General features: G+C 51.2%; 1 protein-coding gene across 7 annotated transcripts in view; it reads right to left on the bottom strand.

Moving 5' to 3' along the window:
* DNAH8 (dynein axonemal heavy chain 8) overlaps positions 1 to 27,590 on the bottom strand; it is a 10,041,960-nt gene that overhangs the window by 3,828,281 nt on the left and 6,186,089 nt on the right. For all 7 annotated transcript variants that reach the window (XM_078647354.1, XM_078647353.1, XM_078647356.1 and 4 more), the window contains one exon: positions 26,207 to 26,444. In XM_078647354.1, the coding sequence (XP_078503480.1) occupies positions 26,207 to 26,444 (238 nt within the window). The remainder of the gene's footprint in view (positions 1 to 26,206; positions 26,445 to 27,590) is intronic.

Raw genomic sequence — 27,590 nt, forward strand, 5'->3', positions numbered from 1 at the left:
GCTACCAGGCTGCATTGCAAACACACAGTCTAAAAAGACTGAAAAGCTAACCTGTAGCTGCATAGCAATAAACTGACACTGTGCCTTTAAGGCACTCTCGACCCCCAGCTACCCATCATGCCTCAGGGGTGACAGTTAGGTCAGTTGTTCTTTGCGGAGACTGAAAAAACCATGGAACAAAGAGGTTAACAATATCTCCAAATTATAATAGTCCTTTGCCCGGGGAGGCGGGAGGGTTGCTTATGACTTTGATGAGGATACCCCTGGAAGAGAACTAGGATTACAGGTAAGTAACTAATCCTTCTCTTCCAGGGGATCCTCATCAATAGTAATAAACATTAGAATAGAATAGCGAGCATCACCTCAACTCCCTGCGGGCAAAGGAGAACACAGAAAACGTGATAAGTAAGCTTAGAAAAAACCAAGCTAGGATAGAGCAAAAAACTATCCAAACAGATTCCTCAAGGAGGCTTGGCCTACTTGAGCACCAGCCCTGGAATCAGATTCTAGGCAGTAGTGCCTCGTAAAGGTATGAACTGATTTCCAGGTTTCAGCCTTGCAAATCTCTGACATTGCGACGTCATGCAAGAAAGCAACTGTGGCCGCTTTCCCCATAATGGAATGTGCCTTAGGAGGCAAAGGTAAGGGCCTTTTCGCCAGCTGGTAAGCTAAGGTGATACAGGAAACAATCCATCTCTAAATGGATCTCTTAGCGGCTGGGAAGCCTATTCTCATGGCGCCATAATTGACAAATAACTGATCTGTCTTCCTTATGCCTTTGGTACTTTCTAAGTAGAACTTAAGCACCCTCTTGAGGTCTAAGGAACGAAGAGACCGCTCCGCTGGCGAAGCTGGATTAGGGAAAAAAGATGGCAGGGAAATAGACTGATTGATATGAAAATCAGACACCACTTTAGGGAGAAAAGAAGGATGCGCCCTTAAGACTACTCTGTTATGGTGAAAAACAATGTAAGGCTCATTGGTACACAGCGCTTGGATCTCGCTTACTCTGCGCGCTGATGTAATGGCTACCAGAAAAGCGGCCTTCCAAGACAAATGCTGCAAGGAAGCTCCATGGATTGGCTCAAAAGGTGGGCCCATCAATTTACATAACACCAGGTTCAACTCCCATGGAGGAGAAGGGTTTCTAACAGGGGGATTCACTTTCTTCAACCCCTGTAAGAAGTCCTTGACCACCAGCATTTGGAAAAAGGAGGGCTGACTAGGCGACTTCCTGTACGCCGTAATGGCCGATAAATGCACTCTGATAGAAGCATACTTTAGACCAGATCTTGCTAAGTATAGAAGGTAAGGGAGAATGACATCCTCTTGCCCCTTCGTAGGATCAAGGTGATGTTCTCTACACCAAAGAAAAAACCTCTTCCACTTAAACGCGTATGACGCTCTTGTGGAGGGCCTTTTTGCTTCTTTCAAAATATGCATGCAATCAGGAGGCAGTTTCAAATGTCGGTATTGCAGGACCTCAGGAGCCATGCTGTCAAGTTCAGGGAGGGAAGGTTGGAATGAAGAATCCTCCCGTCCATCTTGGTCAGCAGGTCCAGCCTGCAAGGTAGCCTCCTGTGTGGAAGTACCGACAGATGAAGAAGGTCCGGGTACCACCACTGCCGTGGCCAGTCTGGAGCTATCAGGATGATGGTCATGCTGGATCTGAGTAGCTTGGACACCACCATCGGGATCCGGGGCAGAGGAGGAAAGGCGTAGGCAAATGTCCCTGAACAGTCCATCAAAAGCGCATTCCCTCTTGTCCCTGGACAATGGAATCCGGATGCGAAGGCGTGGCATTTTGTGTTTTCGTTGTCTGCAAATAGGACTATTTCCGGACAACCCCAACGATGGAAAAGGTCCGCCACCACCTCGTCGTGTAGCACCCAGTCTGGCTGATCTTCGAAGTGCCTGCTGAGCGCGTCTGCTTCGACATTTAGCTCTCCTGGAAGGTGCACTGCCACCACCGAGAGCTTCCGGGCGAGAAGCCAGTGCCAGATCGCCTTTGACTCCAGGGAGAGAGGACGCGACCGAGTTCCACCCTGTTTGTTCAAGTAGAACATGGTCGTCGTGTTGTCGGTCTGGACCAGGACTGAATCGAACTTGATTGCAGGCAGGAAAGCTTTCAGAGCCAGATGAACCACTCGTAGCTCCAGCATATTGATGTGGTAGGACTGCTCCTTTGCCGACCACCGTCCTTGTATCTGAAGGCACCCCATGTGTGCCCCCCAGCCTTGCAGAGACGCGTCTATCACCACCGATTGCACTGGAAGTGGCTGGTGAAAAGGGACTCCCACCATCAGATTCCACTGCTGAGTCCACCATGAGAGGGAGGATCTCGCCGTCTGGGAGAGAGATATCTGAACTACCAAGCGACCTGTAGACTGATCCCACTGGTCCTCCAGAGTCTGCTGCAAAGGACGCATCCTCAGCCTAGAGTTGGGAATGAGAAAAATGCAGGACGCCATGGATCCTTGCTGGAATGCCACCTGCCGGACTGTCGGATTCTGTACCTGGAGCAGAAGCCTGCACCTCTGTCGCATTGAAGACAGTCTCTTCTCCGAAGGATACTGTTGGACTTTGGCCCTTAGGGCAGGTTCACCCCTAGACTTTTTGCTTGAGATGGTGACCTGCAGATGGTGATTTTTGGATTCTGCGCACTTTCACTGTGTCCCAGTGGAAAGTGCGTGCGCACTCTGAGTGCATGTGCTGAGCTAGGCCTGCCCGCCCATAGGAATGCATGGGGAATGTATGTGTCCCTGGTAGTTCCTGATGCGTGGGGTGTACAGGCTTGAGTCTGGTATGTGTGAACTCGTGAGAGTGAATGCTGCGAGATGGTGTATGCAGCATGTATGTGTCTAGTAGCGAAGCGCCATTTCTAGACATGGCTGTACGTGTGCTGTGAGGGTGCTGGCGTGTGATTGGCTGGAGCTGGCTGGCATGCCAGACTCCAGGAAGTCTGGATGGGTCTGCCCGGTGGTGAGTGGGAGATCTGCATGAGTAATGTGTGGGAGGAGTGTACCTGTGTCCTGGATGGGCTGGGTTTTCCCCACACAATGCTGGCTCCGCCCCCCTGTGGTGTGTCTAATGACCCAAGCCCTGCCAGTGAATAGAGAGGGTGGTTGAGGTAAACAGAGTACTCAAGAACCAGCTGCGACTGGTTCCGCCCCCACTCTGCACCCTCAGACAAAGGAATGCACTGTATAAAAATGGGGCTGTGTCCCCACAGAGGTTGTTCTCTTCCAGGATCCTGAGGGGGCTGTTGCTGCTGTCGCTGGGCCAGAGGACCGCCACTTGGGGTGTCTCCCTGCCTGGAGACCCAGTGTGCTGGCTCTGGGCCCAGCCTTGCCCCCCCCCTGCCTGCCCAAGGACTTTTGACTGGACTTGTGCTCTGTCCTTGCCCCTGGGAGCGCTTGATCCTGTTTGTAGCGCTAGGAGCGCGCTTTATGCCCTCTAGCTCTTGGAAGCGCTTTGTTTTCTGATTGTAGCGCCTGGAGCGCTGTGATTGCCCCTCCGGCGCTTGGGGGCGCTTGGCCTGCCAGATCGAGTGCCCACCTCGATTGGAGTATTTATTTGGGAAGGCCGGTGCCCACCCTACCGGCATCAAATTGCCCCGTGTGGCGATTGGGCGGCGCGGGTGCCACCCCGCTCATTTCCGCTTCATTGTGCCCGTTGGTGTGGATTCACGAGGGAGCCCACTCCTCGGATCCTGGGAAGCCGCCTGCCTGCCTAGGAAGCGGGCCGCCGCGCTGCCCGCGGCGACCCGGAAGTAGTAAAGCGGCCCGGCCAATCGCAGCGCGGCCCAGGAAAGGCCGACCGGAAGTCCCGCCTCCTCCGACGAGCCGGGGAGAGAGAAGCTGCCGGCCGGGTCCCCGAGGCTCCCGTGGGAAGAGGAGAGCCCCGGGACCAGCGGGAGAGACCCGCCGTCGCTGGAGAGCCCAGCGCGAACCCGGTGAGTGCAGGTGCCTGCAGAGGAGGGGGGGAGCGTCGGGACACATTGCCGGTGTCCGCCCCGCCCCCTCTATGTAGCGCGACCTCGCGCCTGTAGTCAGCAAGAGCCAGAGAGGCTCTGGGGGCATTTTCTAGTGGCGAGCCTTGCGAGGCTCGATTGCCAGCCCCGCGTCCCGAGCCTAAGAGAGGCTCCAACGAGAGAGAGCACCTCAGCGCTCCTGTTGAGTCACGAGGGGCCCCGGGGGCACCAGTTGAGTTAGGGCCCAGCGAGGCTCTTGGCAAGCATCATTGCTTTGGGTCCCCAGAGCGAGGGACCCCACAGCCCAGCGAGGCTGCACCTTTTGTTGCTGGAGCCCTGAGAGGCTCAGCAGCCCCCTTACTTGTGTAAGAGAGCCTGAGAGAGGCTCACCAGTGCCACAGTGGTGGTTCTTCGAGCCCAGAGAGGCTCCAACGTTGCCCTAACTTCCCTGCTCCAGTTGCCCAGCACTTTGTGGGCAACTGCTACGTTTAGGACCCTGACATTGGGACACAGGGACTGTCACAGGTGGTGACTTACGTGAGTTTGGCGCAATTGTACTTTTCTATGCACCTCTGAATGTATTGTTTATGCGTCATGTGCCTTTACACCTCTGAATGAATGTTATGCATTGCATCATGTGTTTTCCTCTTACACCCCTACAGGTATTGTAATACATAGGTGGTTGTTTTCTCCCTAGTACAGGTGGTGCTAGTGAGGTCCTGGTTACCAGTGATTACTGGTTGTGTGCTATTTTGTGCTAAAGTAATTTTACTTTCTGAAAGTGCTACTTCTGATTCCTGACAGTGGTCCAGATGGCCCTGTCTTGTACATATCCCTTGTAAATTCTGCCCGTGCCTCTGGCACATTGTAAAGTGTGTGTTTTGTCTAATGTGTTTTGGTGTAATACAAAGGCTATTTTTATATAACCTTGTGTGGAGTTTCCTTTGTGGTGGGCCTTTGGTTGTTGTTGCTGGGGTGCGTGCGCAAATACTTAACTTACATCGCCTCCAAGTTTAGCCTTGCTGCTCGCGCCACGTTACCTAGAGGGTGAGTAGGGGTTATCTTGGTGTGTAACTCCCTTGCCCTGACTTGGGTGTGGTGGTCTCTGACTGACTTTGGCGAAAGCCCTGGCCAGCCGGGGATCCCATAATGTTGGAAATGGGATCCCCGGCTGGCCAGGGCTTTCGCCAAAGTCAGTCAGAGACCACCACACCCAAGTCAGGGCAAGGGAGTTACACACCAAGATAACCCCTACTCACCCTCTAGGTAACGTGGCGCGAGCAGCAAGGCTAAACTTGGAGGCGATGTAAGTTAAGTATTTGCGCACGCACCCCAGCAACAACAACCAAAGGCCCACCACAAAGGAAACTCCACACAAGGTTATATAAAAATAGCCTTTGTATTACACCAAAACACATTAGACAAAACACACACTTTACAATGTGCCAGAGGCACGGGCAGAATTTACAAGGGATATGTACAAGACAGGGCCATCTGGACCACTGTCAGGAATCAGAAGTAGCACTTTCAGAAAGTAAAATTACTTTAGCACAAAATAGCACACAACCAGTAATCACTGGTAACCAGGACCTCACTAGCACCACCTGTACTAGGGAGAAAACAACCACCTATGTATTACAATACCTGTAGGGGTGTAAGAGGAAAACACATGATGCAATGCATAACATTCATTCAGAGGTGTAAAGGCACATGACGCATAAACAATACATTCAGAGGTGCATAGAAAAGTACAATTGCGCCAAACTCACGTAAGTCACCACCTGTGACAGTCCCTGTGTCCCAATGTCAGGGTCCTAAACGTAGCAGTTGCCCACAAAGTGCTGGGCAACTGGAGCAGGGAAGTTAGGGCAACGTTGGAGCCTCTCTGGGCTCGAAGAACCACCACTGTGGCACTGGTGAGCCTCTCTCAGGCTCTCTTACACAAGTAAGGGGGCTGCTGAGCCTCTCAGGGCTCCAGCAACAAAAGGTGCAGCCTCGCTGGGCTGTGGGGTCCCTCGCTCTGGGGACCCAAAGCAATGATGCTTGCCAAGAGCCTCGCTGGGCCCTAACTCAACTGGTGCCCCCGGGGCCCCTCGTGACTCAACAGGAGCGCTGAGGTGCTCTCTCTCGTTGGAGCCTCTCTTAGGCTCGGGACGCGGGGCTGGCAATCGAGCCTCGCAAGGCTCGCCACTAGAAAATGCCCCCAGAGCCTCTCTGGCTCTTGCTGACTACAGGCGCGAGGTCGCGCTACAGAGAGGGGGCGGGGCGGACACCGGCAATGTGTCCCGACGCTCCCCCCCTCCTCTGCAGGCACCTGCACTCACCGGGTTCGCGCTGGGCTCTCCAGCGACGGCGGGTCTCTCCCGCTGGTCCCGGGGCTCTCCTCTTCCCACGGGAGCCTCGGGGACCCGGCCGGCAGCTTCTCTCTCCCCGGCTCGTCGGAGGAGGCGGGACTTCCGGTCGGCCTTTCCTGGGCCGCGCTGCGATTGGCCGGGCCGCTTTACTACTTCCGGGTCGCCGCGGGCAGCGCGGCGGCCCGCTTCCTAGGCAGGCAGGCGGCTTCCCAGGATCCGAGGAGTGGGCTCCCTCGTGAATCCACACCAACGGGCACAATGAAGCGGAAATGAGCGGGGTGGCACCCGCGCCGCCCAATCGCCACACGGGGCAATTTGATGCCGGTAGGGTGGGCACCGGCCTTCCCAAATAAATACTCCAATCGAGGTGGGCACTCGATCTGGCAGGCCAAGCGCCCCCAAGCGCCGGAGGGGCAATCACAGCGCTCCAGGCGCTACAATCAGAAAACAAAGCGCTTCCAAGCGCTAGAGGGCATAAAGCGCGCTCCTAGCGCTACAAACAGGATCAAGCGCTCCCAGGGGCAAGGACAGAGCACAAGTCCAGTCAAAAGTCCTTGGGCAGGCAGGGGGGGGCAAGGCTGGGCCCAGAGCCAGCACACTGGGTCTCCAGGCAGGGAGACACCCCAAGTGGCGGTCCTCTGGCCCAGCGACAGCAGCAACAGCCCCCTCAGGATCCTGGAAGAGAACAACCTCTGTGGGGACACAGCCCCATTTTTATACAGTGCATTCCTTTGTCTGAGGGTGCAGAGTGGGGGCGGAACCAGTCGCAGCTGGTTCTTGAGTACTCTGTTTACCTCAACCACCCTCTCTATTCACTGGCAGGGCTTGGGTCATTAGACACACCACAGGGGGGCGGAGCCAGCATTGTGTGGGGAAAACCCAGCCCATCCAGGACACAGGTACACTCCTCCCACACATTACTCATGCAGATCTCCCACTCACCACCGGGCAGACCCATCCAGACTTCCTGGAGCCTGGCATGCCAGCCAGCTCCAGCCAATCACACGCCAGCACCCTCACAGCACACGTACAGCCATGTCTAGAAATGGCGCTTCGCTACTAGACACATACATGCTGCATACACCATCTCGCAGCATTCACTCTCACGAGTTCACACATACCAGACTCAAGCCTGTACACCCCACGCATCAGGAACTACCAGGGACACATACATTCCCCATGCATTCCTATGGGCGGGCAGGCCTAGCTCAGCACATGCACTCAGAGTGCGCACGCACTTTCCACTGGGACACAGTGAAAGTGCGCAGAATCCAAAAATCACCATCTGCAGGTCACCATCTCAAGCAAAAAGTCTAGGGGTGAACCTGCCCTAAGGGCCAAAGTCCAACAGTATCCTTCGGAGAAGAGACTGTCTTCAATGCGACAGAGGTGCAGGCTTCTGCTCCAGGTACAGAATCCGACAGTCCGGCAGGTGGCATTCCAGCAAGGATCCATGGCGTCCTGCCAAAGTCCAACATAACCCCCTTCCAGCCAAAACGCAGGGGAGACCAATCACCACCGTGATGGACTTCCCTGCTTGGGGCGATAGAACACGGACGCGGGCCCACAACTGCAGGGACACCCTCCTGTTCTACGCCACGGTGAACCCATGGGATTCCATCTAAACACACTGTCTGGACCAACTGGGCTACCCCACTGGTACTCCCAAGTTGTCCGCGGCCAGGACCAGGCCCTGGGCCACCCAGGTGCCACTGGTCCATGCCAATTCGCAGAGCGGGGGGTAGTAACCCCTGGCACATAGGAGCCATTCTCCACTCTTCCTGTCTGCAAGACAGGACTAGACTGCCACTGGTTCTCCAGCCTAGGGCCTACAACCTCAGGCGGACCAGGAGTCTTGGGGAAGGCTCTCCTCCCCCTACCTCTTCTCCTAGGGTTCCTCCTCCCTCTGCGAGGGGTACCCCTAGAACGCCATTCCAACCCAGGGCTGATCCACTCAGGTTGCACCGGGGTCAGAGGTGGGCTCTCCCACCCTCTGCACCCCCTTCCAGAGGTCTGCCCTCTCCCACCTGGAGAAGTTCCTCTGGAAGAAGAACCGGTCAGGACACTGGTTACAGTCGTCCTACCCTTCAGGTCAGGCCGATCCTGAACCTGGCCTTCCAACCTCTGGTCTAAAACCTTCGGTGGAGCAGTTGCCTGGCACTCCAGGACTTCTGGGGATTCACACGCAATCCCCCTGACGCTAACAAATGTCACATCTGTTGCGTGACTGTCTGTCTGGCGCAGATCTCCCGCCCTCTGTCCACCTGACAGTGCGTGACGATCCCCCAGACCAGAAGTGGTGTTACCATGGTCACTACACGGGAACCTAGCCCAACTGGGTAGTCCCTGACCCACTGGTCCTTCCACTGGGGAACTCCCCCAATCACTCCTCACTCTGGACTCCTGTACCCTCCCTATCGGAGCGGTACTGCCAGACTCTAGAACCACAGGAGCTCTGGTTACAGACGCTCCAGGTCCTCTACTCACTAGGAGATCCTCCTCAAGTGGACTAACAGGACAGCCTAGGTCCCCAACCTGGTGTTCCCTCAAGAAACCACCCAGGTTCTGAGACAGGGCTTCGGGCCTCTGGGGGCTCTCAGCCACCCACTGACTCCTGCTCCACTGAGCCAGGCAGTCAGCCCCTACACCCTTCTCACTAAACAGGGACCTAGCTGGGCTACACTGAGCCTCTTCCACCACGCTGGGCTGGAAGATCCCTGACCCACTACTTTTGGAGTCACTCACCAATGACTCTACAGAACCTCTGGTCCCTTCCCAGCGGTCTGCTTCCTCTGCCAGCTCACAGGGTTCAGACAATCCACACCCTAACAGGTGTTGGCGCAACCCTGGTGAACAACAACTGAGCAACTGCTCTCTGAGAAACATATCGAGCAATAGGTCCCAATCACATTTCGTGGGCTCCCGCACCCAATCACACAGGGCTCTACAACAGTCATCCTCAAAGTCTTCCCAAGACTGATGAGACGGTTTCCTAAGGTTCCTAAACCTCAACCTATTCTCCTCCTCTGGGGAAACAGGAACCATACTCTGGGAACTGGGACTTTCTAGACTGAGATTTAAATAGCTGCCACCACTGGACCCAACCCTCCCTGGGGGATCCAGACACTCAACACTGCGCGCAGGGGATAGTCTACCCTCCAGAGCTACTTCGCCTCTGGTGGAGGCCCTCTCAGCCTCCTCTATCCTTTCCTGCGCTAAGACCCTCTCGGTCTCTAGCTGTTGCTTCTTAACCTCCAGCTGTTGCTTTCTAATGCCCAGCTGTGCCATAGCCTGGGCATGCTCCAACCTGAGCCTCTCTAAAGCCAGCTGGTGATCCCTTTCTCTCCTCCTATCTTCCAGCTCCTCTGGGGACAGGGAAAGGGATGAGGCGCTGCCTCCTAAACTGGACCCAGCAAGGGACTCCCTATCTATGGGGTCCTCACTATCTGCTGGCGTCCCTGTGCTATCATCTTCTTCCTCCTCAGACTCTTCAGGGCTCCCCTCTGCCCCACCACCCTCATGGTGTGAGACCCGGGCCCTCTCCGCACTGTGCTCACGCTCCCAGTCATCCTTCTGCCATTGGATCAGGTTACCCCTAAGTTGGGACTGGGTGTCTGACTCATTCACTGCAATGTCTCTCTCTTCGCAAAACTCTCTCAGTTCATGCAAAAACAGACCCCAGACATTAAAAGCAGACTCCATCTTGGCAAGATGCTTACAGACACGTGCAACACAGGGGACTGAACAATCTGAAGTAAGAGGACACAATTCCAAAACTTCAACAATCTCCTTATCAAAGAGAACTCATACTCATGCATCCAGGAAAACACACCATTCATCCACACACACCCTCCCCTCGGATCGGTAAGGCAGTTTCTACCACCCCTGACTTCTCAACCTGACCAAAAGCGACACAGGTACCAAACTCTGGAAGCAGGGCGGGGGACAAATGTACTGAACACAATCAAATGACACTCTTCAGGAGAAGAAAATAATGAAACTTCCAAAACAATACAATCCCCAAAAATGTGGTCATCTAAATGCAGAGTTTTGTGGTATGGCCAGTTACTACTAAGGTACAACGCAAACACAAATCCTTATCCCACCGCTTGCCGCCAATGTTGGAAATGGGATCCCCGGCTGGCCAGGGCTTTCGCCAAAGTCAGTCAGAGACCACCACACCCAAGTCAGGGCAAGGGAGTTACACGCCAAGATAACCCCTACTCACCCTCCAAGTTTAGCCTTGCTGCTCGCGCCACGTTACCTAGAGGGTGAGTAGGGGTTATCTTGGCGTGTAACTCCCTTGCCCTGACTTGGGTGTGGTGGTCTCTGACTGACTTTGGCGAAAGCCCTGGCCAGCCGGGGATCCCATTTCCAACAGATACGCTCTTCCCACGCTTGTGTCCAGAACGGAGTCGAGGTAGTGGATGGTCTGGGTGGGATGCTGTTCTGACTTCTCCATGTTGACATGAAGGCCGAGGATGTGCAGCTGTTGCAGACAGGACTGGAAGTTGTGCCTTACTTGCAGTGGGGATGGGCCTTTCAGCAGCCAGTCGTCTAGGTATTGATAGAAGAAGAGACCTTTTTTGTCAAGAAAACTGCCACCACTGCCATGCATTTGGTGGAGACTCTCAGAGCCGACATTAGACTAACGGGCAGGACCTTGTATTGATAATGTTTGTGGCCGACCACAAACCGTAGGTACTTGCGATGACGTCTTGCAATGGAAATGTGGAAGTACACATCTTGGAGGTCCACCGAACACATCCAATCCCCTACTTGTAGACGTGGACATATTTGGTGAAGGGCCAATATGCGAAACTTTTCCTTGACTATGACCTTGTTCAGAAGTCGAAGGTCCAGGATCGGTCGAAACTTGTCCTCCTGATCTTTTTTGGGGACAAGAAAATACCTGGAGTAAACTGCTCTTCCTCTTTGAGAGGGCGGAACCTCTTCTATCGCCTGCTTTTGAAGAAGAGCTCTCACCTCTTTTCGAAGCAGCTTTAACTGATGAGGGTGAGACTTTTTCAGTGGTATGTCCCTTGGAGGCACAGGGAAATGTAGCGCGTATCCATTGCGAAGTATATTCAGCACCCAGCAATCTCTTGTGAGGCTGACCCACTCTGCCAGTTGTTGTGAAGCACTTCCTCCCACTGGAGTGGGCAACGGGCGGCTTAGGAAGCCACTGCTCATGACTTTCCTCCTCTCGCCGTCGCAGAGGACTGCTGTTGGTGACCACCTCTACCTCTGTTGGACTTTCCTCCTCGGAACTGGGTTTTCCCTTGGTTCTTGTTCTGGGACCACTAAGAGGTTTGAACCCTCTGTTGAGGCTCCTAGAGCTGGTTGGATTTGTAGCGTCGCTTAAATTCCTTCTTTTTCTCCAACCCGACCACCTTGACAGTGTCCAACACAGTTTTCTTCCTGCTCATCTCTTCATCTGCGTGCGTGCCGAAGAGAGAAGAGCCAGAGAACGGGAGGTTCAAGATTCTCTGCTGTGCATCTGGCTTTACACCTGTCAATCTTAACCAGGACTACCTCCTGGCGCATATTCCATGCGCGTAAGAGTGCGCTGATAGCACCGCACCATCTGCCGCTGTGCTTATCATTTGATTAGCCACCAAAGAACCCTCCATGACTATTTCGTAAAAATCCTTTTGGTCTTCCTTTGGGAGCTTGGATTTGAAACGCTCCAGTCACAGATAGCTCTGTCATAACGGCCAAGCAACACAGCTGGAGACCTTAAGGGATGCAGCAGCAGAAGTGCAGGCCCTGTGGGGGAATAATCCCTCCTGGAGGACCGGGTAGAGGAAGTCGAGGAAGTAGATGGTGTTCTCCTACTTTACCGATGTGCACTGGGCCTCCTTTCCCTTGATCTGACTGTGCGTTCTTCACGCCTCAGAGAACGCGATCTATGGTGCCTTCTCTCAGGAGACTTCTCGTGCCTGTGCCTGGGAGAGCTCACTCTGTCCACTTCGTCCACCAGTCTCTGAAGAGGAGATCTATGAACCGAACTGGCATACTCCTGCATACGCCTTGTTGCCCCAGTGTCCTGCTAGTGACTTAAGTGCAGCCGCCATCTCGGGGATAACTGAACAGCAGCAGGGACCTCCTTTAACCTTGAAGGAGACTTGCGGACATGGGCAGCAGCTTCCGGAGAGGCCGACCTTGAAGAAGCGCTCCTGGAAGAATGAGAGGACAAGTGGCGCGAGGCTGACTCCGTCACCAGGACTACCGATCCATCCCCAGACCTCACCGAGGCCTGTCTCGACGTCGAGCGTGCTCTCGACGTCGAACCTGCACGCACTCCAGACGTCGATATAGGTTCCTGCCGTCTCCTCGACGTTGAACGCCATCTCGACGGCGACCGGTGCCGATGAGAAGCAGGTCAGTGCTGTCTCGACGTCGAACGGCGATGGGAAGCAGTCGACGGACGGTCTCTGTCTCTCAACGCCGAGCGTCATCTAGACGGCGGCAGTGCTGAGTCCAATCTCGACGTCGAAGGTCTGCGAGATGACGGTGGAGGGGTTTTTCTCTCCCTTGACCCCGAAGGCCGTCGAGACGACGACGAGACCTCCTTCTCGACGCCGATCGTCGCCGAGCTGACAGCGGCGGAGGGGTCCTTACTCTCGACGTCGTTCGCTGATGGGACTGCTATGACAGAAGTGAGCCTGCCCTCGACGCCGAACGTCCTGACGATGCCGGTGGAGGGTCAATGCTCCTCGATGCCGATCGTCTCGAGCTGACAACGGCGGAGGGGTTTTGTTCCTCGACGCCAATCATCGTCAGGTTGACGACGCCAGAGGGGTGACACTCCTCAACGCTGAACGTCGCCAAGTTGACGACGGTGGAGGGTCTCTGCTCCTCGACGCCGATCGTCGACGGGTTGACGACGGCGGAGGGTCTGTGGTCCTCGACGCCGATCGTCGCTGGATTGACGACGGCGGAGGAGTCTTGTCCGTCGACGCCGATCGTCACCGAGTTGACGACAGCGGAGGATCCCGAATCTTCAACTTCGACGACGTACCATTTCTCGACGGCAAGCCCGCTGTCGCAGAACTTTTATGAGATAAATGACCCACCTGAAGATCTTTTCTCAGGGCCGAGCCCAACACTGAAGCCGAAGGACGCGAGGACTTGCTTCTAGAAGGCGTTCTAGACCTCTTGGAGCCCTTCCTTACCGGAGACCTTCCTCTAGATGATTTACCTGCCAGGCCATACAGGCCAATTCTTTCCCTGTCCTTTAATGTTTTACTGGACAGGTTCTGGCAGAGAGGGCAGGTCTGAGGAACATGATCTTCAGGTAAACAAAGAATACAGACCTCATGAGCGTCTGTTTTGGCCTTCTTTTTACTACAAGAAGGGCAAGAGTCAAAAAGAGATGGCATTTTCAGGTGCTAAAAATGCCCAAACCTGTAAAAAAAAGACAGCTTCTTACTTCTACAGATGAAAAACATCGAGGTAAGGAATAAAAGTCAGAAAAGAGTGGAGCTGTGTTGCCAGGATCCTTCCTGAAGGAGCCGGAAAGAACAACTGACCTAACTGTCTCCCCTGAGGCATGATGGGTAGCTGGGGGTCAGGAGTGCCTTAAAGGGACGGTGTCAGTTTATTGCTATGCAGCTACAGGTTAGCTTTTCAGTCTTTTTAGACTGTGTGTTTGCAATGCAGCCTGGGAGCGTCCTATGCTTTCAGTGATTTCTGAGAATTTCTAATGTTTTCTGAACATTAAAACAGTTTCTAAACAAATTTTGTTGTTGTTTCTCCTGTTTCTAATGCATGTTTTTCATGTATGGTGGAAATTCCTTACAGCATGATTCAGCTCTGGTGTTTATTAGGCTGCAATTGCTTATTGTTATATATATATATATATATATATATATATATATATATATATATATATATATATATATATATATATATATATAAGGATATATATATGGATATATATATGTGGGGCACATATAATATAGTGTTTACGGAGTCCCGCGCACGGGCGGGAATATTCTAATGCTTATGACTATTGATGAGGATCCCCTGGAAGAGAACTAACGTCCCTTAGGCACATATGTCTTTGAAATGTACATAATGATAGTGATAGGCTAAAAACAATATTCAAAACTGCAGAACAAAGCAAAAGATCGATGTATAAAACAATCAAAAACAACAGATTACCTTACATTTAAAAATGCATTTATTTTAAGGTGCGCTTAAATAATACTTTTTTAAGAATAAAGATTAGATTCTTACCTGACAACTACACGCATTTCACCAGCAGACCTTACTTCTGCCAACCACGGAAACAAGCGTCAAAACACGTCTAGCAAAATTAAAAAAGGACTTCTAAAATGACGTACACGCCACGTCGTTGGGGAGGCTCTTTCCTTGAACGACAGAGGCACTGAAGAGCGTTTTTTATGTAAGTTTTCTTCTTTTTTTTTAAAACCCACTCGTTTTTTTGTTTTTGTTTGGAGGGGAGACCCCCCCAGCCCCCTTTTTTTTATTGGACCTTTAACTCACATTCCTTTACTACGTATTTCGTAGTAAAGGAATGCGTAGTAAAGGTTATAGTGGTAACCACGCATGCGTTGCAAAGCATACGTGGTTAGTGCATTCGTGGAAACGGACGCTTTATAGTGGCTGTTTCCCCTCTTTGACCATCCCTGTAAGGCGCCGTGAGCGAAACAGGACACTGTCCCTGAAGGTTTAAAGGGGAGTTGGTGCGCAAGAAACGTTTTTTAATAGCTAATGATAAAATCGTGTTTTAAAGAGATTCCCCAAACAAAGCATGGCTTCTGAATGTGTGCCAAAGGAATAATACAAAACGCATTTCCAGTTCACTGAGACTGACATAAATGGGGTTTCCTTCCCTTAATTACCCTTTCTCCAATTTTCCTTTCAATAATGTTTTTTCGTTTTCCCACCTCCATAATTTTTGTTTCCGTTTTGAAAATCCCAGCCTTTAACCACACAACTCCTTCATAAATCAGCCTTATGTGGGTAAATGTAAAGTCTTGAGTACTAATAAAAACCAATGCTGATGGTGTAACACCCGAGGTAATGCCAGGAAACATTTCCAGGCCTCAATTCAAATAGTCAATTGATTCAAACACCATGTATTGAAGTTACAGTGGAATATATATTTTATGGCCCTCGAACTTTGATACAGAGTAAATAACACATGTCTTGTGTCGGGCTGAAAATAATGACCATGGAGGGAGCCAGAAAGTATATATTTTGTTACATATGTCGTAATTGACCTCAATTTACCAAGCTCCTTGATGCCTTTCAAAAACATAAATGTCACATACATAACGATTAGCATTCAGCACATCTTAAGTCAGCTACCTTTTAGGGTTGACTTGATCACACCTGCACCATTGATACCAGATTTTTCCATATGATATACATGAACAGACTAGGACACAAGTTTGTAGAATTGCTTGCATTTCTTAGAAAGAAAGATATGTGATTATTCCATCCAGTTGTTACAGATATGTCAGCAGTGAGGAGCTTGAGGACACACAGAATGTTGTTACAACTAACTTTCTCAACTAGGATGACACTGAAGCCTTACTGGACAATCTATACCACAATAAATCACTGCTCTCCCTCAGGTTGACCCCATCCAACACTAGAAATACTAAATTTGGCATTAAACCCACATAAAATGGTCCAATGTGGTGACAGTGCAACTGAAACAAACCAGTCCCGACCTCTAATGCAAGTTGCAAAATACTATTTTAACTGAAGATAGCCCCTCTCTAAGAAATACCTGTAAGGCCTCCAAAGTGCCATACAGAGAGCCAAAAAGTCTTAATTTACAAAATTCATCTACCAGATCTGACTGAATAAGAGAAACCTTCAGTATCTTTAAAGAACTGTCTAATCCAGATGCCCAGAAGAACAACCCCTGCGCATCACAACAATATTGTGACAAACTCCTGGAATTTGCACCATCCATGACTCCAACTTCACTGCCCTGTACCATATGCCTGACACTCTTTCTCCTTTCTTCACAGCGTTAGTCCTTTCTCTTCCGTCTAAGGCAAGCCTGTCTGCACCTGGACCGCGCCCAGCCCCAGGACCCCTGGCCCCCGCAAGCGCCACGACACCCGCATCTGCTACGACTCCAGCACCCTCCACGCGCTCAACACTGGACGATCACACACCTGCTTCCTGGCCACCCCGAAGCGCACCCAAGAACCCTTCTACTGCCAGAACTGCAGCTTCACCAGCGTCCGGCCCGCCAACCCACCTACCAAAGAACACAACTACCTCAGATGCATCCTCTTCAACACCTGCTCCACATGCAAACACACCGTTGAACTCTGGCACCTTCTGGACTCCAACACCCCAGACGTCGCTTTCCTGACGGAGACCTGGTTGAACCCCTACTCGGCACCAGACATCGCCATAGCCATCACAGAAGGCTACAAGATCACCTGCAAGGACCGCACCAACGGAGAAGGAGGAGGAATCACCACTGTACACAGGAACACTCTCAAAGTCTCGACACACACCGACAAAACCCTCAGCACCGCCGAACACCTACACTTCCAGATCCACACAGAGCTCAACACCACCCTCAGAGGAACCCTCGTCTACAGAACCCCCGGGCCTCGACCACAGTTCAGCGACTCCATCGCCGACTTTGTCAGCACACACACCCTAGCCTCCACGGACTACATCCTCCTGCGGAGACCTGAACTTCCGCCTCAAGAACAACAACGTCTCCAACTCTTCCGCCCTGACCGCAAACCTTGTCAACCTCGGACTCAGACAACTCGTCACAACACCCACCCACTCCGCTAGCCACATGCTGGACCCCATCTTCTCAGCAAACCCCCAGGTCTTCTTTAACCACACCACTGAACTCCACTGGACCGACCACCGTTGCATCCACTTCACCTTCCGGGAACCCACCACGCACCACCGCACCCAGCAGATGCCTCGCTGCTGCTGGAGAAAAGTCATCAAAGAACAGCTAACCACCACCCTCACCCGAAGCCCTCCCACAGACCCGATAGACCCCGATGCCGCAGCCCGCAATCTCAGACAGTGGATCGATGACTGCGTCAACACCCTTGCCCTGCTCAAGAAGCCAAACAACAGCCACACCAGAAAGAAAGCCAGCTGGTTCTCTGAAGACCTCCAGGCCTCCAAGCAAACCTGCCGAAACCTTGAGAAGAACTGGATCCATGAACGAACACCGGAAAACTACGCAGCACACAAGAACGCCACTGGCAGACACCACCACCTCATCAAATCCGCCAAAAGGACCTCCTTCAAAGACCGCCTAGACAACAATGCACATAACAGCAAAGAGATCTTCAACATCGTGAAGGAACTCTCCAACCCCAGCTCCAACACCACAACATCTCATCCTCACAAGACCTGTGCGACTCGCTGGCCACTTTCTTCCACTGCAAGATCGCTGACATCCAAAACAGCTGCAACACTGCGACCGCCCCGGCAACCACCAAGACCTCCACCCCCATGACCACCACCCGCACCAACCGCCTGATCTCCTGGACCCACATCAACGACATGTACACCATCAAGATCATGAACTCCGCCCACTCTGGATCCCCATCAGACCCAGGCCCACACCACATCTTCAACAAAGCCAGCACCACCATCGCACCCCATCTTCGAAAAGCCATCAACATCTCTTTCGAGACAGCCACGTTCCCAGAGAGCTGGAAGCCGAGATCAACGCCTTACTCAAGAAACCCAAGGCTGACCCCAAGGACCTCAAGAACTTCTGACCCATATCCCTGCTCCCGCTCCTGGCGAAGGTCATCGAGAAGGCGGTCAACAAACAACTAACCAGATTCCTCGAGGAGAACAGCATCCTGGACCCGTCCCAGTCCGGGTTCCGCAGCAACCACAGCACTGAAACTGCCCTCATCGCTGCCACCGACGACATCAGGACCCTGCTTGACAACGGTGAAACAGCGCCCCTCATCCTCCTGGACTTGTCAGCCGCCTTCGACACGGTGTGCCACCGCACACTGCGAACAAGCCTCCACGACGCCGGGATCCAAGAGAAGGCCCTGGACTGGACCACCTCCTTCCTCTCTGGCAGAACACAGAGCGTCCGCCTCCCCCTTTCCGCTCGGAAGCCACAAAGATCATCTACGGCATACCCCAGGGCTCATCCCTCAGCCCAACGCTGTTCAACTTCTACATGGCGCCACTCGCCCACGTCGCCTGATTGCACAACCTCAACATCATCTCTTACACCAATGACACCCAGCTGATCCTCTCCCTAACCAAAGACCCCTACATCGCCAAAACCAACCTCGAAGAGGGAATGAGGGCTGTTGCTGAATGGATGAGAAACAGCCGACTGAAGAGGAACTCGGACAAAACTGAGGTCCTCATCCTCGGATCCAGCCTTCAGCCTGGGAGACTCCTGGTGGCCAACCGCACTAGGAACAGCTCCAACACCCACCGACCATGCACGCAACCTAGGGGTCATCCTCGACTCCACCCTCCCCATGACGAAGCAGGTCAACGCCATCTCTTCCGCCTGCTTCCACACCCTCCGCTTGCTCCGCAGGATCCACAAGTGGATCCCAACTGAAACAAGAAGGAGAGTCACCAAGGCCCTCGTCAGCAGCAGACTGGACTACGGAAACACCCTCTACACAGGAGCCTCGTCCAAACTCCTGAAACGGCTCCAACACATCCAGAACGCCTCAGCACGCCTGATCCTCAACATCCCTCACCGCAGCCACATCACACCCCACCTGAGAGACCTGCACTGGCAACAAAAGGATAACCTTCAAACTCCTCACCCACGCACACCAGGCACTCCACAACACAGGACCAGCATACCTCAACAGCCGACTCAGCTTCTACACCCCCACCCGCCAGCTCCGCTCAGCAAACCATGTCCTCGCCACTGTCCCCATCATCCGAAGAGTGACCGCCGGCAGCAGATTGTTCTCCCACCTCGCCGCCAAGACATTGAACACCCTTCCCATCAGCCTACGGCAGACCCAAGACCCACTGACCTTCAGAAGATACCTCAAGACCTGGCTCTTTGAACAGTAGCAGCACCTCCCCCACCCCTTAGCACCTTGAGACCCTCACGGGTAAGTGGTGCGCTTTACAAATGCTTGATTGATTGATTGATTCTATGCCTCTGTTTACATGGCCATTGCTCTACTGCCAGCACTCAACCCTCCCTATTAGCTCTGCCACAGCATTTTGATGGCATTACATTTATGAGCGTAGGCATAAACAATAGGAAGACGGGAGCCAAAAAGGTAGTAATTATAGGTGTCCCCTTTCAGTGCATTAATCATTTCAGCCAATTTATTCTGAAATTGCGTTTTAAATGTACTTTTTGAATTCATTTTTTTTTAAATGTTCTCGAGCGGGGGAACCTCCTATCAAACCTTTATTTGAGGAAGGCTCCCTTGCTGAAATTCAAACCAGGTATTACATCGATCTTTCAGCAGTGCCAGTTGAGAATGTGGGTGGAGGCAAATAAGTGGGTGGAGCCAGTGAAGGAAGTAGGTAGAGCCTGGTAAAGTGGGTTTGGTCTCCTAAAAAAATTAGCACCTGTACTTAAAATGTTATATATTAAGCACTGCCCGGGCCGTTCCTCTAGAATGCACCTCCGCACACTAGCCCACACATTATGGACCGCAAAAGACTGTCTGGAGGATGCGAAGGCCCTCTCCCTCGACGAAGAAAAGGCGTTCAACAGCATAGACTGGAGTTACTTCTTCGCCGCTATGAAATGATTTGAGCTCGGCGATCAGTTTATATCCAAGGTCCGTTTACTGTACGAATGCCCCATGCCTCAGGTCAACTGCGGTGGGTTTCTATCAGATGCCTTCAGAATCCATAGAGGAGCGCGACATGTGCTCCAGGCCTCACGCAAAGCATTGCACCATGCGCATCGTCTTGTGGGCGTCAACTAACACACCAAGGCGCCGATAGGGGGCAATGACTACATCAGAATAGACAAACGAATGGCTCATTGGCCCATATGGAATGCCTTGAACATACAATCACTGGACCAGGTGATACTAGATGTTGGCTTACAATCTTTCCCCTAGCTGCAAGAGGAATTTGGGCTACCCTCACAGCAGGCAAGGCAATACTGTAGCAGCAACACTCCCTGCAGTGTTGCCTGGCCCCTGGTCTCTACCACACTCTCCAATATTGGGGTATTTATCACTATGGGGTGATTTCGGGACGCTATAGCACCCTGACAAATCACTTGTTCTCGCAACACCTCCTACACAGCCTGCGAGCCAAGTGGCAAATGCGGCTACAATTCACGGCTGAGGATGAGGACTGGGTAGAAATAGTGTAAGCCCTAGATAGGGGAACCCGAGAGGCTCGACTAAAATCCTGCCTCTTCAAAACCCTCTATGATTAGTATAGGACCCCAACGAAACTGCACAAAGTCAGCCTACTCCCTCACTCAAGGTGCTGAAGGTGCCCGGATATGCGCTGCAACCATCCCCATATACTTTGTGAATGCCCTTCTATCCAACCTTTCTGGTCTTATGTCGGGAACCCCCTGGGGGAGGCAATCCCCTTCCCTTGCCCCTTCAGCCTCCAGTTATCCTGCATGACACCTGAGGCATCCCGGACATCACACGCCCGCAGCACCGCCTCCGTCACACAGCACTAGCCACAGCCAAGCTCTGTATCCTCAGAAAATGGAGGTCAGCCATGCCCCCTTCACAAGAGGACTGGATGGTGACAATGATCCAGACGGTATCCCACAAACGTGTTATTTAAGGATTACAAGATCAGATGGTGGTATTTACGCAGACGTGGGCTCCATTCCTCAGAGAGACTACACATTAGCTCCCTATGGTTCTATTCAGCCCATCTTAAGTCATCAGTCTGCCATCCATAGACAAGAGGGTTGTCCAGCGCCCCGGCCTTCTTCCTCCTCCTTTCTTATTGTTTACCTGCCCTGTTACCCCCCTCCTCTTGCCCTCTTCCTCAATTCCCCCTTTATTCTAAGTCCCCCCACTTGTCGTCACCCTCACTTTCTTCTTCTTTTATTTTCTCGTTTCCTCCCCCTCTTCCCACTGCCCACGTCCTTCTCCCTCTCCTCCTACCTGATTACCCCCACAACCAGCACTCAGTCGCGTAGGCAGATACTCCTCATCTCCTACCCCCTATCCACTGAGGGTGGCTATCATCCTCTTTCCGAAAGATGTTACTCAATTCTTCCTGTGGGGATACACATTGCACCTCCCTTTCTAGTAGGGCACCAGTGCCATACTTATTTGATCGTACTGCTGTACTACCCCACATCCCACTTCATGGTACACTTGCTCCCTCGCCTTACTATCAACACTGCCCAATATCTGCAATATACCCCACATCCAGAATAGACCAGGGACAGCCCCTTCGACTTCCTGCACCCCCTTCTCCAATACCCTGTCCCATGTGTCTCCTGTCGATCTCCCCCAAACACAAGATAGCCCTCCTTTCCCTATCTTGAGCATACACTGCTACGTTCCTGGTACAGATTCTCATAGATTACACCCGCTAGACAACAGCCCATGAAACATGCTGCCATCAACTAGAAGCTCACCGCCCATTGACGGTTCTGAGTTACCCCGCAATAGATCTTGAAGATGTTCCCATCTGTACATGTCCCCTCATCCTCCATCATTTCCCTTCTATCTACCCCTCTGTATATCCCTTCAACACCTCTCCTCCCATCAACACTCAGAGGTATCCGCCATGTTGTGGCTGGACTTATGTACCATGATGCATTGTGATGGGCTGCTGTATCATTGCTTTGTTGCCATGTTTGTTGTATGACTACCTCCCAGATAGGACGTAGTGTATTGGGCTGGGGGTGCTTCCCAGCGCCACCAGACTTTTTTGAAGGGCAGATTTGGTGCCCTCCTTGCAGTGCCCCAAGACTGTCCAGCGGGGTAGTGGAGTTGCCCCTGTTGCTTGTGGATGTGTGGTTCGCCAATTTGCCAAGCTGAGTGTTAGCATCGACACTCCCCTTGCTGACGATTATAGTCGGGCACAAGGGGACGGGTAAGCCCTTGATACTCATATTGCAAGAGAAGACGGTGGAGCATGCGTCTTTCAAAAAGGCAAATTTAGACGTTATGTTTGGTTGCAGGTGGACTAATGACCTGCAGAGCATGCAAGTCTAGTTTCAAGTGTATGAGGGTGAGGGGTATTGGCTGTAGTGCTTATAGATGAATTTAGTGGTGAATTTAGTGACAGGATGAGTATCTGATCGATATTTGCAGTTGATATTCCGTGAACCACCCTCTGCTATTTTTTCTTTGGTGGGGCCTGTAGGATGGACAAGCCAAAAGATGAGAGGGTGAAATGCGCGAGTAGGTTTAAGGCGGAGGCAGAGGGAACAAGTTGAGAAGAGTCAAGAAGAATTGAGGGGCAGAGAGCATGAAGGAGCTGGAGGGCAGTAGAAAGAGAGCAGGGCTCACTGTCAAGCCTCAAGCCACACCCAGCCTAGATGGGCCGCTTCCACAGTCTCACTGGGCACACACTCTGGAGCCGCCCCTAACGGCGGGCGCACTCTCTTCCTTGTTCCTGCCTGCTGCTGGTTGCTGCTAATTGCTGCTGAATGCTTCTCCCCTTTGGGTTCTCCCGGATACAGTGTCGGTGCTGACCTTGTTGCCTAGGGTATGGATAGTGGGAGTAGGGAGCGGGGACCGGGTTCAAAGGGCCAATGATAATACTTTGCCTGTAACTTTTTGTGAATGGCAGACTGCCTTGTGTCGCGACTTCCCATCGACTTCTCAGCACACATCACACCACTCACTGCTACTGCCACTTCAGGGGCCGCTCGCACAGTGCTTCCAGTGCCCCGCTCGCGCCGTTTTGCATCCTGCATCCCCCTTTACTCTCACTGCTCCCGCTACTCCGCATCTCAGCCCTGCTCCCAGGCTCCGTGTCTCAACTGCTCAGCTCAGCTCAGCTGCTCTGCATGCGCGCTTACGTCTCTTTGCACAGTTTCTGCTCGTGAAAGGACCCTTGAATTGTTCCAACCCTTTCCCTAGGGTACTTAAGGGCTTGCCTGTGCATTCGTTGTGGGACAAGATTCAAACCCAAGACCACTTCAACTTCAATCATCTGGGCACCTGGACTTCACTGATACTCGCCTGGAACCAAGACAGCACCAAGGAAAACTCTTGCTACTCCTGGTCTCATTGTCCCACCAGCCTTCTGTATTATCTGTGCTCCATCCCAGTTCCTCACCAGGCCTGTGGCTATCAAAGACACCCAAAAAATATCTCCTTTGGAGTGAAGAAGTCACTCCGCTGCATCTGCAGGAACCGCAGAGAAGCTGACCGGTCTTCTGCTTCTGATGTCCCACAGACCCCGAAAGGCTTAGCAACACAGGTGGTGGTTCTGCAACTCTCTTGAGGCCTGCAATGTCCTGTCAGCAAGTTTGAGGCCAGTATCCATCGTCAGAACCGCTGGAACAGAATCCTTGCACATCTTGTCGACTTGCAGTTGCCAAGGCTTGTTGGCTTTGTACTCTAGAGCTCTTTGGGCTAGAAGAAGCTCCAGCCTCCAGCATCTTTTCCTGCTAAGGTATGTGTCCGCACTGCATCCTCTGCAACAAGGGCCTGCATCTTTGGTGAGCTGCTCAAGGTCCTCAAGTGTCTCCTGTGCCTTTGGCCTGTGGGTCCTCTTGAGGGTCTTCTTTTACTTCAATGAGCTCCCCTGCTTGCTCAGGGCCTGCTCTGGCTCTCCTGCACTTGGTGAGTCCCTTGGACCTTGCTGGTCCCAAGATTGCACCTTCTTAGTTTACCATGTCTGTTGCTGCTGCCATGGCTTGCAGGTGCTTCTTTCGGACACCTACCACCTGATTCTTGACTTCCGACGCGGGACAGTAAGTGAACACAGAGTCCCCTGGTCCTCACAGTTGCAGCCACAAGGGCACCATCATGACTCCTGCATCTTCTGTCATTGGTGATCATTGCTCTTCTGTACCTCCTGGTCACATCCGAGTGGCACAGACTCTGTCCCATCTGCTTGCAGGTTCTTCACTTCAAGGATCCACCCTTGCATTGCAACTGACTCTTCCGCCTCCTTTGCCAGCGGCATCTTGCCTGAAGTCCACCATTGTGGTCTACGGCGATTTTCGACGTCACTTAATACCTATGCACCCGGCTTCCCTAGGTGTAGGTATCCTGGTTCCTGGGGTATCTATGGGTGAGGTGATTCTCCAAACTTCTGTCTTCCACTGGGTTTCTTCAGAGTCCACTGGAAAATGTCCTTCTTCTTGAAAACTATAACTGCGACATTCCCATTGGCTTGTATTGAGTATGTGGCTATGTTTCCACTCTGCTCACAGCCTCGTGGGGTTCCTGGGGGCTTATATTGGGTGGTTCCTTGTGGCCCCAGCTCTTCTGAGTCTTCTGGTTCAAGTCCCAACTTCGGTCACAATGTGCATTCTATTACTTTAGTATATGGTTTGGTTTACCCCTGGATACCACTGTGTATTGCTGTTTACAATTGAAGTAAATATTCATAACTACATTGTGTGGTTCTGTTTCATTTAACTTACACTATATTATTGGATCTGGGAAAAACAAGACGCTCAACACTCCTTCTGGACTAAGCCTGAAGGTTGCTCTCCACAGGTACCACTTAGAGAGTTTTCTATGGTTGTCTAAGGCCACTAAAATCACCATAAGGCTTGATTAGTGCAAGATGCTTCACTTAAACAAGTGTGCACAATATACTAAGCCAGCCTCCTATATCCACTTGCAAGACAGTGGGTTTGAACTCTAAAACCATTGTAGCAGAGCTTTGACCTAGCTGCACTTGAAGCTGGGAGTAATGTAGTCAGTAAAGCGCAGAGTGAGAGCTTTGAACTGCTGTGATGAGTCACAAAAAACCTGAACTGATACTACCTCACAGGTTGGCACCTATTATACACCAGTAAGATTGTTTATGATGAGTGCATTTGTGGCTGGAGCCACAGAGCACAACCTGGCTATGCTGAAGATTAGCTGCTGAAGGAAAACCTTTTCCAGACCAGTCTGATACTTGGAGACATAACTCTCAAAGGGCCAGATGTAGGTCATTTTATTTTACCACCTCTTAAATACCGAATCATACCGATTCGGTATTTAAGAAGTGGTAAAATATAAGTACCGAGATGTAGGTAAATCCAGATGTGCATTTACCGAATCGGTAAAATTCGGTATTTGTCCGATTCGGTAAATACCGACCGGTAATGCTTTGAAGCCCATAGAAATTAATGGGCATTACCGAATCGGTAATTACAAGGGTGCAGGGGGTGTCACTTTGACACCCTCTAGCACCCCCAAAACGGGTTCAGGTGCCAAGTGGCAGGCATACCTGCCCTAAGGGCAGGTCTGCCTGTCATATGGCACAGGTGTGCATGCACACATGTGCATGCACACCGGAATCGGTATTTTACCATCAAATAGGATTTGATGGTAAAATACCGATTCGGTAAGGCTTGTGGGACTCAGAAGAGTCCCACCTACATCTCAATGTTACCGATTCGGTAAAAATACCGACTCGGTATTTTACAGAATCGGTACATTTACCAATCGGTACATTTACCGATTCTGTAAAATTGAGTGACCTACATCTCAAATTCCAATTACCGGTCGGTAACGGCCGAATTCGGCCGTTACCGACCGGTAATTGGCCACCTACATCTGGCCCAAAGTGCGGAATCAGAAAACGATTTTTTTCAATTAGAAATGTATACCCTCAATCGCACAGAAAGACATTCTAAAGATCTCAGCTTTTTCTTAAGAGTTGCTTCAAATCAATACATGATTAGAAAATTCTCTATTGTATTTAGCTGATGTTAGCCTTCAATATATAGAAATTGATGCATTGACTTTCTTACCTTTCTCATTGACTAAAAACTCAAATATTGGTTGTTTGTATGCAGGATCAGCCGTTGGTAAATCCAGTTTACTTTCATGACTTCGGAGGAAGGCTTCTAGTTTATCTCTGCTTTCCAGTTCTAGAAGTGAACCTAAACTCCACATGAGAGCAAACAAAAAAAGCCTCTGGAGATGTTCAGGACCCATTATACCTCCTGCTTCCTTTGTGGGAATCACACCCTCCAAAATGTTGAGCGACTGGAAATATTAAGACAGAAACATATGTAAAATTAGCTATATAGTAAAAATCATTGCACAACATTCTTGTAGGTTTCTACATTTACTGCAAGTTCAGACGTCCTGCAACCAATGCAAAGCTTTTCGGACATATGTCTCCCTATTCTACACACCTTTATTCAATCCACAGTGGAACTACATTCACCATTGTACCCTAATTATGTGCTGGTGATGAGATTAATAAATTATCTACCTTTGGTAACACCATATCTTGTAGAGACAGGATCTAGTCACAGATTTCTTACCATTGAATTCACCCCAGGTACCAGACAGGATTCAAACATTTTTTATAGCAGTACCTCTGCGCGTCGATGAAGGGAGTCGAGCAACTCCATAGCGACATCGTCTACCGGATGTGACGTCGATAGAGTCCATATAAGCCCTACCATGATACGCTGACAACAGTTTCTTACATGACTATTTTACGCGCCGAAAATATGGAGTCCCTTATAGAAACTGCCTGTGGAAACAGTGTGCAAAAAACAGACATATCTGTGTCAAACTGTTGTGAAGTCCTAATGAAGGGATTTGAATGCCAGGAAACGGATGTTTTACATGACAAGACAAACAGTTCGCAGAACTGGGAGGATGGGAGTGTTGATAAGGAATCTGCAGCTAGATACTGTCTCTACCAGATAAGGCGTTACCGAAGGTAAGTAACTTATTCATCTGATAGAAATATCTAGCAGCAGATTCCCTAACATTAAATTTGATACCCAAGCAATCCCATCCCTGGAGGAGTGTTTGTGAACTAATGCCAACTAATGCCATTAAAGATCCCTGAATTGGGCCTGGGTGTAGTTTGTGGAGTTTGCGCTGATCTTCCTGCCGCTCATGTAGAAATTCAACCCTAGCGGCAGCTCGAGCTCGCAACCTACCATTGGCAAGTGCGAGCGAGGAAAAAAAGTGATTTTCTAATGTGAATTTCGGTTCATTGACAAACTATTGAGGTATAACATACAGAACAAAAAAATATAGATGGAAAAATATCAAATGCAAAAATATCAACTCCCTATACTTAAACAGGTAAGAAGAAAAATATCAACCACAAAAATATTGATGTAAAAAATATAGTTGTACAAAATATCAAATGATATATATATAAAA

This window comes from Lissotriton helveticus, chromosome 6 (genome assembly GCF_964261635.1).
Source record: "Lissotriton helveticus chromosome 6, aLisHel1.1, whole genome shotgun sequence".
In the NCBI taxonomy this organism is placed as follows: Eukaryota; Metazoa; Chordata; class Amphibia; order Caudata; family Salamandridae; genus Lissotriton; species Lissotriton helveticus.